Source organism: Pseudorasbora parva, chromosome 8 (assembly GCF_024679245.1).
Source record: "Pseudorasbora parva isolate DD20220531a chromosome 8, ASM2467924v1, whole genome shotgun sequence".
NCBI classification, from domain to species: Eukaryota; Metazoa; Chordata; class Actinopteri; order Cypriniformes; family Gobionidae; genus Pseudorasbora; species Pseudorasbora parva.
In genome coordinates, this window is record NC_090179.1 from 36,028,360 (window position 1) to 36,041,780 (window position 13,421).

Consider the following 13,421-nt stretch of genomic DNA (forward strand, 5'->3'; position numbering starts at 1 on the left):
TGCCACCCACTATTTGAAGTATGAAACTGAGAAACCTCAAGCGAAGTGTATGCCGTGGACTGAAACGTCTTTCTCATTGTTCAGTGAATGAGTAAAAATGCCGTTGAAACCTCAGTATGAGTCAACAGATTTAGTGTAGTTTCCTAAAAGGTGACCTTTATTCTCTACAACTCACTTTGCAAATGGGATACATGACTAAGAATGATAACTAACAAATTGACAGTTGTAAGCAAATGCAGTAGTGTGACTTTTAGTGACGGGTTGAAAAGCTTGACTTGTCTTGACAGCTTCTCCACAATGAGAGAATGACATTTTCTATAAAGTCAAACTTAATATATTAATGTAATAAGGCATTTTGAATGTTTGTTATTTAACACACAATTATTTTAATGGGACCAATGTCTCCAAAATGACTTTGGACTGTATCGTTGGCAGTAAAATGTAAATGGAAACTTGTGGTATTTGTTTTTAAATTTGGGGTTTTATCTTTTTAAACGCATACAACTTATTAACATCTCATTACCATAAGACCATAACCTGTTGCCACACCATAATAAATGGGCATGCGATTCATTTTGAAGTAAGGATTTAAAAAATATAGTGGAGACGAGCATTTTGTGGGTTATTCAAAGTGTGAGTATTTTGGGGGTTGAGGTGAAGAATGAACAAACACACACACACTCACTCATTTGGCAGCTGACTATGACCTCTTCTGCCCCACAGCCTAACAGATTCAACCACACACACACACACACCCTGGCACATACAATCAAGTGTTTTTTGCTCCAGTTGCCTTCTTTAATGACTTCAGCATGGGCCTGCCAATATTTTTTATTTTAGGAATGGTTCTGAATCTTGCTCACAGCAGTGAATTGCAAGGTAGGTTCATATCCTCTCAGGTTTAATGCTTATTTTGACATAATTTGAGCATCTTGATTCAGATTATGCTTTTTGATTTTCTGGCCCTTTTGAAAAGCATATTTTTTTTGCATATTTTACTGTAGGCTTATATAAAATATAGAATCATGTAAATTAGAAGGATTTGGTAAAATGTGAACAACCTGAATCAGAATCACTTTGTTCACACTGAGAAGACATTTTCTGAGAAAAAGGGAGGGAATGACCATGTTCTGCAATTGTGCACAAAAATATTGTTGCTATTCATTTAAATTAACATGTTTTTTGACTTGTTGCTGTTGTTGCTTTGAGCTTTAGCTGTTATTGCAGCAGAATTTTGAGAATGTGATGCTTATCATAATGATATTATCTGTTGCTCTTTTTGAGAAGACCTGCATGCAATGAATGAAGATTCTTTCTCAAATTCTGCTTTAGGCATTTCCACTGTCCTTCGGCAGACAGCCTTATTTGGGAAGAAACATTTAACCACATGTCCCTTTCATTCTGAAACCAATAAATGCTGGGGCATGGAAACAATAAATTCTGGCTTGTATTTGTTTGGAAGTACTGATGAAATTAGATCCCTAGAAAAGATTAAGTTCTTTAAAAGAGAGAAATGTGGTTTAAATTGTTCAAGAGATGTACAGTAGCAAGGCAAGATGCATCTTTTTTTTCTGAAAATAAAGTGAAAAAAACCTTAAAGTGCCTATTGCAACTGTTTTTTCTCTCTCTTTGTCTTGCTGGTGTCAAGATTTGTAACTGCATCAAATCAGTGTAGTGATGACGCACTCAGAAGCTGAGATTTTAAAAACAGAATTGTTTGCACGTAATCAGTTAAATGACAATCAATCAGGTACAGTGGTGCATGTGCGGTTTACAGCAGCACGCAACATGTGTGTTAAAGAGCTGTGTTGGAAAATCGTGTCACATGACTTGAAAAACCAAAAACATCTGCTTCCTCTCGTGCAGGCAACTCAATTTCCATCCCAGACTCTGTGCATGCTGCATGTGACGTCACTTTTTTTTTTTATCAGGGCCTGATTCTTTGAATATTGTAAGCATATACATTACATTTTTAAGATCATTTTAGCTTTTTTGAACAGTGCATGTCAATGGTCCTTATAGTTCACCCAGAAGGAGATCCACAAAAGGAGGTATTTAAATGATGTGCTGGCAGCTCTTTTCCATCACAATGACTGGAGACCCGGGTGCAAAGAGGATACATAAGCGCTACAAAAAGTAGTCAAAATTACCTAAAGTTCCATATAACTTAAAGGGTTAGTTCATCCAAAAATAAAAAATTGTCATTCATTACTAACCCTAATGTCGTTTGATACCCGTAAGACCTCTGTTTATCTTCGAATCTTACAAATTAAGATATTTTTGTTGAAATCCGATGGCTCAGACAGGCCTTAATTGACACCAATGTCCTTTCCTCTCTCAAGACCCATAAAAGGCACTAAAGCCGTCGTTACAAAGTCCATCTCACTACAGTGGCTCTACAATCATTTTATGAAGCGACGAGACTAGTTTTTGTGCGCACAAAAAATAAAAAACTCTTATATAGTGATGGGCCGATTTCAAAACAAAGCTTCGAACCGTTATGAATCAGCGCATCGATTCATGTTTCGGAACGCGTGTCGAAATTCTGAAATCACATAACTTTAGCCATCCAAATCATGAATCGATACACTGATTCATAACGGTTCAAAGCTTTGTTTTGAAATCGGCCCATTACTATATGTTGTTTGTTTTTTGCTCACAAAAACTATTCTCGCCGCTTCATAAAATGATTGTAGAGCCACTGTAGTGAGATGGGCTTTGTGATGACGTCTGTAGTGCCGTTTATGGGTCTTGAGAGAGGAAATGACATTGGTGTCAATGAAGGCCTTTCTGAGCCATCGGATTTCAACAAATATATTTTCATTTGTGTTCTGAAGATGAATAGAGGTCTTACGGGTGTCGAACGACATGAGGGTAAGTAATTAATGACAGAATTAAAAATGTTTGTTGAACTAACCCTTTAAGAAGACTTGCATATCACACAAAAAAAGTCGCATGGACTATTCTCTATAATTTGTATGGTGCTTTTTGTTATTTTGGAGCTTGACAGTCCCATTAACTTTCAATATATGGCAAAACGCAGCCAGTGCATTTTTTTAAAATGACTTTTGCCTTCTAAAAAGGGGGTGAGTAAATAATGACAGAATTTTCTGTGTGAACTATACTTTTAAGAATGTTGTTTCTTAATTTACTCTGGGTTACATAATATATGCCCTTCAGGATTCATTTCGTAAAATGTTAGGGAGTGTTAAATGGACATGTCAAGAAATCCCTTTGTTGGCCGCCCTCTTACGAATTAAGAAATCTGTCAAAGTTTATTAAGAGTGCCAAGTACTGACACTTCCCCCGACTGTGCTTTATATATGTGGGGTTAGCAGGGGACATGGTGGACATAAACAACAACATAAAATTAGTTGTTGCCATAATGATTACAGTTATGGACTATGTAATTAAATCTTTGAGTAATATTCCTTCCCCTCTTTTTTTTATATAGATTCAGAGCCCAGAGACGTGGTTCTCAACCAAACAGTGACAGGGATTTTGGGGGAGGAGGTCTACCTGCATTGTCTGTACACTGGACCAAATAATGTCCTGTACTCCTCCTGGAACCGGCTGGATTCTAAGAAGTCAAAGAAAATGGCAGGCTACAATCATCAAGATCCTTTCAGCAGAGAAAACTTTGACATTCCGGCATCACTTACAAACCTTACTGTTAAGATGAACGTGACAAGTCTCTATCAGGAGGGAACATTTTCATGTGTCTTTAACACTGATGAGGATGAAGCAAAGGACACCATGTTTCTCAGAGTGATTGGTGAGTATAAATATTGAAGGGTGCTACATAATCAGTGCATTTCGCCAACACAGATTTTAAGTAGAGTTCAGGAATAGTTCACCAAAAATGAAATTCAAATAATTTAGTCACTCTCATGTCATACTGAACCTATTTTTTTCCCTCTCTGGAACACACACAAGAAAAGGTATTCCACAAAATGGTGTGTTCTTTTCCAAAAAATGAAAGTTAGCTGTTCATTTCCAAATAGTAAAATACACAGATCAGGCATACCATTATGGCCTCCTTCTTAATATTGTGTTGTTCCCCCTTTTGCTGCCAAAACACCACTGACCCGTCAAGGCATGGACTCCACAAGACCCCTGAAGGTGTGCTGTGGTATCTGGCACCGAGGTGTTAGCAATAGATCCTTTAAGTTCTGTAAGTTGTGAGGTGGGGCCTCCATGGATCAGATTTGCTCAGCACATACCACAGATTCTCGATTGGATTGAGGTCTGGGGGAATTTGGAAGCCAAGTTAACATCACAAACTATTTGTTGTTTCACTCAAACCATTTCTGAACCATTTTTGACCAGTTCTGATGCTCACATGTGGGCACCCTGACTGGTCTGCGGCTTTGCAGCTTCATACACAAAAAAACTGTGGTGCACTGTGAATTCTGACACCTTTCTTTCAGAAGCAGCATTAACTTCTTGAGCAATTTGAGCTACAGTAGCCTGTCTGTTTCATGCTGACCCCTGTCTTCGCTCCCCACGTGAATCAATGAGCCTTGGCCGCCCATGACCCTGTCGCCAGTTCACTTTTGACCACTGCAGACCGGGAGCACCCCACAAGAGCTGCAGTTTTAGAGGTGCTCTGACCTAATCGTCTAGCCATGACAATTTGGCCTATGTCAAACTCAATAAAATCCTTACACTTGTCCATTTTTCCTGCTTGTAACACAACAACTTTGAGGACAAAATGTTCACTTGCTACCTAATATATCCCACCCACTAACAAGTGCCGTGATTAAGAAATAATCAGTGTTGTTCACCTTACCAGTCATAATGTTATGTCTGATCAGTGTATGTCACCCTAAGACACGTCATGTCAGCTTTGACATCAAACATCATTGGTCCCTGCAAGGCACAAGTCAAATGGTTTACTTTTATGGTCAGTTTTGGAGATTGACAGCCCAAGTCCCCAATGTTTTTTTCCCCCAGCAGAAATGTATATATACCACAGGAAAATAGGTCCCACAGGTTTGAACTGACATGATGGGTGAATAAATGAAGACATTTTCAATGTTTATGGGTGATCTATTCATTTAATTTTGAGATCACATAATACCTCAAAACTCATCAGTGTCTATGTTTTGTCTCTAAGCTCGGCCTGATATTGACATAAATGTGACGAAGGAAGTTGTGAACAGGACCCTCTACCATGCTGTCACTTGCTCTGCCTCCGGTGCCAAGCCTGTTGCTGAGATTGGATGGGAGATCTCTGGTGCCCTTCCAAGAGATGACATCTTCTCTGTGAACATGACTAATACAGATCATCCCAATGGCACAACCAGTTCAGTCAGTGTACTGCGATTCCCCCTAATTATGAATAACGAGAGCACTGTGACCTGTGTGGTCAAGCATCCAGCTTTTACTGAACCTGAAAGAGCCAACATTGAGGTGGACACATTTGGTAAGTTAAGCTTTGGTCCAGGTAATTAAAATAAATATTGCTAATAGAAGTCAGACAACATGAAATACTTTTCTGTTCTTGTGTATCGTATGATCAATACGTTATGACAACATCTGCTTTTCCATTAACTCATCAAAATAAGTTAATGAATGAATGAGGAATTTATATAGCGATATAATAAGTGCTACTTTTTTTTTTTAAGTCAGTTTAATGTAATTTATGTTAAAAAGACTTAAACATCCAAGCTGATTGGCAGCAACTTTTTTTACAGTGTTTGTTCAGTATGAAACCTAAAAGGTAGAACTGAGAAATCAAGTTGTTATTCTACTATTGTCTGCTGCTTGCACCAGAGATGCATATGTTTCCTGCGGTAGCCTACCTTCATATTTGCAGCAGCTGTCTGACCACAGACGTCTCATACTCTGAAGCTACAGCAGAGAGGTGCTACTAATAGAAAAACTTAGGGAAACTGTGAGGAATGAATGTCAGACTGTAAAAAAATTACACACTATTTACTTAAAAAAAAAAAAAATTTGACACCTAACCCTACCTTTAAACATACCCATACCACCACACCTGTCCCTAACTTAGCCGTATCCCACCTCAATATCAGCAAAAGTGTTTTGAAATACAATATGAACACAATAAATACATTTCACTGATGTAAGTACACAGTTAAGGCCACCTATTTTTTGCAGGTTATTACAGGACATAATATATTAAAAAATGTCTGCTAACTAAACTTATGAATACTAGTGAACTCAGCAAGAACTGTTCTATTTAGGGTTTTTAGCGTGTTTTAGCATGCACTTCACTGGGATCCGGAAATGTTTTTTAAATGCTGAAAGTATTATGCATCTTGATACATGTCAGTTATAATGCTGTTCTCCATAATTTGTCCAATTACTGCAGCCATGATTGATTGGAAATGTACATAAATGTCTCTGTATAAAATTATGTTTAACTCCTGCCTTATGTTAGCAGTCATAATGCAATTAATTGCAATAGATTTTGATTTGTAAATTAAATACTTGTAAACTTGTAATAAGGCAATCTATAAAGGCCTATTTTACATAGAAAGTAGCATTTACATAAAGCAGTAGTGTTTGGTGCCTGTAATTTAGTAATTAAGTGCCTTGCAAAATGAGATTTCATGTGGTTAGTGAATGGGGCTTTGCAATGAAACACTGCATGCAAAAGTGCCGCAACTTTTTAGTGATTTCACCTTTTGTTATTTGTTAAAACATGACATCTAAACCGTGTCCTTGTTAGAGCTATAGTTAGCATCTTCAACAGCTTGGTAAACAGACGGAACAGCTGATAAAACTCAGTTCAACTCAAATGTCAGCTTGTTTAACCTTAAGATTATGCTAACAGATACGCTTCTGTTTTTTTTTTAAGAATGGCCTCTTAGAGGGTTCTTCATGAACTTCCCCTGTTCTTTCTTCTTTTTAACAGTTTCTCCTATAATGAGCATGGAGACCGTCCTGATCCAAAAAGGAGAAGACTTTCAAGAGGTCATCTGCACGGCAACAGGGGGGAAGCCACATCCAAATATCACATGGAGACTGCCTGAATTCAAAAACACACCACCTTTACTGAGAAATGACTCCAAAGCAAATTCAGTAATCAGTTCATACCGCTTCCCATCAGATCCTTATGAAGGAGAAAATATCTCGTGTGTTTTTGAGTACATGATTCTTCCTTTCATATACACAAAGACTGTCACTTTGCCAATTTACTGTGAGTACCAGCACTAAATAGATACACATATGTAGAAAGTTTGAAGCGCTCTTTAAATTGTTAAACTTCTGTATCCTCTAGATCTTTCCTCCCTTCAGCTGAAGGATGTTGATTATGCCATTAACAGTGAGAATCAGACTTCATTGGCGTTTGAGGAGGGGGACATGGACATTACAATCAGGATGGATGTTTTGGGCAATGTACCAAGTTTTAAAATGAACTGTTCTAGGTAAGATGCATTAATAGCATTGCCTTATTAATTATAAATGTATAATGATAATAAAAAAAAGAGCAATGATGCAACACAATGATAGTTCATTTCATCCACATTGTAAGATTTTTTTAGGTTCTAGTATGTTTGCTACACCATTAAGACACTGAGACCAGTTGTGAAATGCTTGCTCTGCACTTTTGTTTCATTTAATCAAGGGTAGGCCAACCACTGCCTGAGGATGTGGATGTGGTTAACAGTGATATCTTTATCAGAGGACCTGTAGATCTGCACCTTGCTGGACAGTATCTCTGTCAGGCCTCTTACCGTAGACACCAGGTTTCCTTGCAATTCACAATTGAAGTAAATCCCAAAGTTATTTTACCAGGTACTTTTTTGCATTATTTTCATGTATCATCATCAAACTGTATTCACATTCAGTCTGTTGACATTTCAAACTTGTTTTTGTTTTTAGTGACATTTCCCCCGAACATCAGTGTGAATTTAGTGCAGAATTCAGATTACATTCACATTGAGTGTTTGGCCTTCAATGCTGTTCCCAGTGCAAATGTGTCCTGGATCATTTCACAAGAGATGATTGCAACAATTCAGTCTAATGTCACATCCTATAATGGATCTTATTCTGTCAAAAGTGTGTTGACTGTGCCCAAATGCATGGCACGTGAATATGTAGCTGAGTGTGTAGTCGACCACCCTGCGTTAATGGAAAAGGAGAGGCGTCAGATTGCTCTTCCTGTGTGTGGTAAGAAACTGATGGCTCTTGACAGACAGACTAGGTTTTATAACAGCTATCTAACAAACATTCTTATATGTAGTTTATCTTTTTTTGGTCTTTTTTGCAGCACCACCAAATATAACCCTGCAATCTAGTATTAAATGGGACAGTGGCGTTGCATACACATGGCTGGTGTGTTCCGTGCAGAGCCAGACTCCAGCAGTGGCCATCACCTGGGCCGTAGACTGTAATGGCACTGACATTGATTCTAGTACGTTTGTGATGAGTCAGCCTGACTTTCAGCTGAGTCATACAGTTGCCGCTCAGAGTGTGGCACGTATTCCTATTTACTCGCATGACGGATGCAACGTGACCTGTGCGGTTGAACTTCAAGGGTTAAAGACACCAGAAAACAAGACAATTGACCTACCACGTTTAGGTACGTTTTATCATTGCATTAACTATCACTGTGACAATTTGAATGATGTGCTGCTTATTGCTTAAAGAAATATTCTGCATTCAGCAAAAGTAAAGGATAATCAACAGCAGTTGTGACATAATGTCGATTACCATTAAAATTAATTGCGACTTGTTGCTCCAAAAATATGGGTTTACAGTAAGGCACTTACTATATACAATGGAAGTAAATGGGGCAATCCATAAATGTTAAATACTCAGTGTTAACAGTATAGACACAAGACTGTGTGTTAATGTGATTTTAGAGTGAACCAAATTGCTTTCTATCCTTTTCTGTGTAAATTTATATTACATTTACATGTTCATTGCCATGACAATGTGCTTTAACAAAATTATAAACTTCCTCCAAAATGTGGCCCTAATCACTGCCATTGTATAAGGGCCTAAACAAAATATCAAAAATTTGTATTAAAAAACAAAGGATGTGTCCAAATCCTTTTTTGGGGTAAACATTATTCTACAAATGCTGTCAATTAAACTTAACCTGTCTCAAACCCGGGATATTTCTTTAGTCGCAATGTAACAGAGGTGCCAACAGCTCTTGTCTCTACTATTGTGGTGTACATCTGAATGAACCCGATAATCAAAAAATAAAAATTTAAGGGCAGAGCATGGTTGTGTGCATTGAACATTTTCATATTAAAAATAGGATGTCAAAAACTATAGATATATATATATATATAAACTATAAGAACTGTATATATATATATATATATGTTGCCGTTGGTCGGCAACTGATGGTGCAATATGAATTGGCCTTTTGATATAATAGAGAAGTAGGGGCTGATACATCATTAAGTAATGAAAACCTTTTTGCTAATAGGTCCGTCTGCAAGCCGCGTCTTTGTGGGTGAAGAGAGATACACTCATATTTTGCATGCTGTGTGTGAGTACAGTGGCAATGGTGTGACACCCAACATCTCCTGGGTCCTTCCTGATAAAGACACCCTAATTCAGGCCACCACTGAGTCCAAGTGCGATGGAATTAAAGTAGAAGTCAATTCAACTTATGAATTTCAACTCAGTCAGTATGAGGGGAAGGAGTTGATATGTCTTATCCAGAACAAGCTCGGCAAGGATGAGAGACGGACGATACATGTTCCAAAATACTGTAAGCGTTTCTCGCGTGATTTCTGGCTGTTCATTCAGTTAACGAATTTTTGCTGAATGCAATCTGCTGTTTTTTTCACTCAGCTATCTCATCTATTGAGGTTGTAAACAAAACCACATTTGATAGACGTCAAGGTCAGCGATTAGAACTGCAAGAAAACCTCTCTAATCAGAAGATACTTCTCAGAGCCCACGGCAATGCACCATCATACAAGACAACATGTTACAGGTATGAGTTCTGTATGCTTAAATAAGGCTCAATATACTTAAGAATGCATAGTAAGTGCCCATCAAAATACAGGAAAAAAACATTATGACAGTGGCGCGGCCTAAGGTGCCGTTCCATAGCTCTCACTCTTAAAAACCTAAATGTGGTGCATTGATTTTTCTTTCGTGTTAGACACCCAGAAGGATAAACACAGAGAAGAGAATGGCTTTAAAGTTTTTACTGCATCCGACTGTGAAGTTCTAGAGTGTTTGTTTTGCTTGAGAAATAGATAAAAAAATGTTGTTCCTTTACTACTCTTATCACAGAGCTGTCATTCATGACTCACCCTAATGTTGTTCCTCACCCCTAAGACCTCCGTTCATCTTCGGAAAACACAGTTTAAGATATTTTACATTTAGTTCGAGAGCGTATGATAGTGTATACACACTATACTGTCCATGTCCAGAAAGGGAATAAAAACATCATCAGAGTAGTCCATATGTGACATCAGTTGGTTAATTAGAATCTCTTGAAGCATCGAAAATACACTTTGGTCCAAAAATAACAAAAACTACGACTTTATTCAGCATTGTCTTCTCTTCCGCGTTTGTGTTCAATCCTCAAATAAAGATTCAAACGGTTCTGAATCAGTGAATCAATCAATGATTCGGATCGCCAGTGTCATGTGATTTCAGCAGTTTGACACGCGATCCAAATAATGAATCAATACGCTGATTCATAACCATTTGAATCTTTATTGGAGGATTGAACACAAACAAGGAAGAGAAGACAATGCTGAATAAAGTCATAGTTTTTTGTTATTTTTGGACCAAAATGTATTTTTGATGCGTCAAGAGATTCTTATGAACTAGCTGATGTCACATATGGACTACTTTGATGATGTTTTTATTCCCTTTCTGGACATGGACAGTATAGTGTGCATAGCATACACTTAGATACGCTCTCGGACTAAATATAAAATATCTTAAACTGTGTTCTGAAGATGAACGGAGGTCATCTACGGGTGTGGAACGACATTAGGGTGAGTCATTAATGACCTCAATTTTCATTTTGAATGAACACTCAATGTGCTGTATCCATCTGAAAAGGATATTTAACAAAACATGAAAATTCTGTCATTATTTACTCACCCTCATCTCAAACTTGCACGTTTTTCTATGAAACACAAAACAAGATATTCAGCAGAAAGCTCATGCTGCTCTTTTCTATACAGTGAAAGTGAATAGAGGCAGATGCGGACAAGCCACTACAGCGTCATTGTTAGCTATAACCAAAATGACATGTATTAGAAATTGTTTTTACTAGTTTAAATAAAGCTGAAATATAATACAATGTGAATATTAGATAAAAAAAAGTGCATTAGAAATTTGACTGAAAACTGTGAATTACTAATACTGTAATACAAATAAAGCTACATAAAAAAGGTTGTAGCTAGACATACTATGAGTGTGAACATTCTTTTAACTTTTTTGTATGTGCTAATGTCAGGCATAGTAACTAAAAATATTCTCTATGTTCCAGTTTCTATGAAAAAAACTAGATTTTTTTTTTTTTTTTGAGCCATGCCTCTGAATTGTTCTCATCCCAGGGAGGACGGGTCCACAGCACACACTGTTGGCATGGCATTAGTTTTTACAAAACCAGTGTCTGAACTGGATGCAGGACTGTACATATGCCAAGTCTCGTACCACCACCACATGGCTAAAGTTTTCATTCGTGTGGATGTAACTAGTGAGGAGACCCAACACAGTGAGTATTGCAAATATCAGTCCAAGTCTGCTATTGCTTAGAACAATAGTGAGTGCTGTGAAGTAACACAGATTTGTGTTTAATTTCCCACAGTGATATTCATCACCACCTGCTTCGCGTCAGCCACTGCATTCACCCTCATCTTGATCATCGTTTTGTTCGTGCTCTGGTGAGTAGATTCGCTTTCTAACAACCTTGAATACAATTAAGTTTTTCGTTATGGGGGGGGGGGGGGGGGGGACATAACCATACAGGTGAGATCAGTGGAAGCAAACAGGAAGCAAGGTAGCTTTCTTAGACCAATAACATGCATCGTGTTCATAAACAGGATACATGGTGGCTTGTGCAAGCTGACAGACGAAAACCACATCTACCGCTACTCTGCTATTCACGAGACATAAACAGATTGTTCATGCCTCAGTGGTAGACTGATGATGTCAATTTAAAAAAAAAAAGTGATGGCTTTTTTTTTGTACAAAGACACTGACCTATATAAATTAACATGTTTTATGCTATTATTTATTTCTAGTAAAAGTGGGAAAAGGCACTCATCACAAAAGGTACTTAGAAGTATTATATGATTCATTTGTCCAATAAGATATCAATGGCTCATTTAAATCAAGTTTTTTTTTTTTTCTTTAAGAATAACAGGAGAGAGCGTGAGTCTCTATCAGCTCTAATGCAGGACCCTCGCAGCCCAGAGAGGACGGTGCTTCCAGGCGAGGCTGGGCCGCACTACGCTGAGCTTGTGCACTATTCTATTGTTTTTGATGTTAAAAGCACCGTGTGACTCAACGGTTGGGTTTTATGCAGGGAATATATCAGTTTTTGCACATACTTGTGGAGTTCAGGCCAGCTCGAGGGCATGCTTTCAAAAAGGGGGACATATCTAGAATAACATGAATTTCCATATAAAATAAAATTGGTAAAGGAAAATGATATGGAAACTACACAATTGGCTTACATCAGTGTTCTAGTTATATTTGTTCTTACTCAATAACGAATGCAGATTAGGGCAAAGTCCCGGATTTAAGTAGCTTGGTATTACGTTCAGCATTATGATTTACTGTGATAATTACGTAGCATTGTTTTTATGAGCATATTTGTAATAAATGTTTTACTGTCTTTTTAGATTGTTATTTTGATCTGATTTACACAAGACATATACTTAAATGTCTGGCTGGAGCCTTCTATCTTGTTTCAGTTCCAATTCGACTTGTAGTGCGCACAAACTGATTGAATCTGTAGCGCTGTAGCACCCTCTGGTGATCGTGAGGTATATGATCGATTAATCTGTAAAGGATCTTCTAGAGCAGCGGTGTCTAATCCTGCTCCTGGAGGGCCACTGTCCTGTAGAGTTTAGCTCCAGTCCCAATTAAACACACCTCAACCAGTTAACCAAGGTCTTACTAGGCATACTACAAACTTCCAGGTAGGTGTGTTAAAGCAAGTTGAAGCTAAAGCCCTCAAGGACCGACTTTGGATACCCCTGTTCTAGAGCAATGGTCCAGTCTGATTTTTTAAACTAATATTTTACTCCCTTTTTCTGAATGACGACTGGTCTTCCAATGTGTTGTTGATGTTCTACTGTAAGAAATTTGGGTGAAATAAATGTCACTGTGATACTTGTAAAAAAAGAATAAAATACTTGACAAATTTAACTACATAGGCTATTGAGTTTGTTTTTCAGGTAAATGCTTAATCCAATCATAAGCAAATATAATATAACCAATACATT

At 37.7% G+C, this 13,421-nt stretch overlaps 1 protein-coding gene across 1 annotated transcript; it reads left to right on the top strand.

Moving 5' to 3' along the window:
• The first annotated feature begins 710 nt into the window (after window positions 1-710).
• On the top strand, window positions 711-13,290 carry si:ch211-149e23.4 (uncharacterized). Its single transcript, XM_067451051.1, has 14 exons — window positions 711-879; window positions 3,455-3,775; window positions 5,120-5,428; window positions 6,887-7,171; window positions 7,253-7,400; window positions 7,601-7,770; window positions 7,858-8,145; window positions 8,246-8,557; window positions 9,419-9,706; window positions 9,790-9,934; window positions 11,523-11,683; window positions 11,777-11,852; window positions 12,213-12,243; window positions 12,327-13,290. Exons 1-14 carry the CDS (start codon window positions 813-815, stop codon window positions 12,471-12,473), a joined length of 2,748 nt encoding a protein of 915 aa, XP_067307152.1. The 5' UTR covers window positions 711-812; the 3' UTR covers window positions 12,474-13,290.
• Window positions 13,291-13,421: the final 131 nt, after the last annotated feature.

Bases quoted from the DNA above. Each gene is read 5' to 3' on its own strand.
- si:ch211-149e23.4 (XM_067451051.1), top strand. From the start codon at position 813: ATGGGCCTGCCAATATTTTTTATTTTAGGAATGGTTCTGAATCTTGCT. The intron at 7,172-7,252 runs GTGAGTACCAGC...TGTATCCTCTAG, and splicing joins TGTCACTTTGCCAATTTACT to ATCTTTCCTCCCTTCAGCTG. The intron at 9,707-9,789 runs GTAAGCGTTTCT...TTTTTCACTCAG, and splicing joins GATACATGTTCCAAAATACT to CTATCTCATCTATTGAGGTT.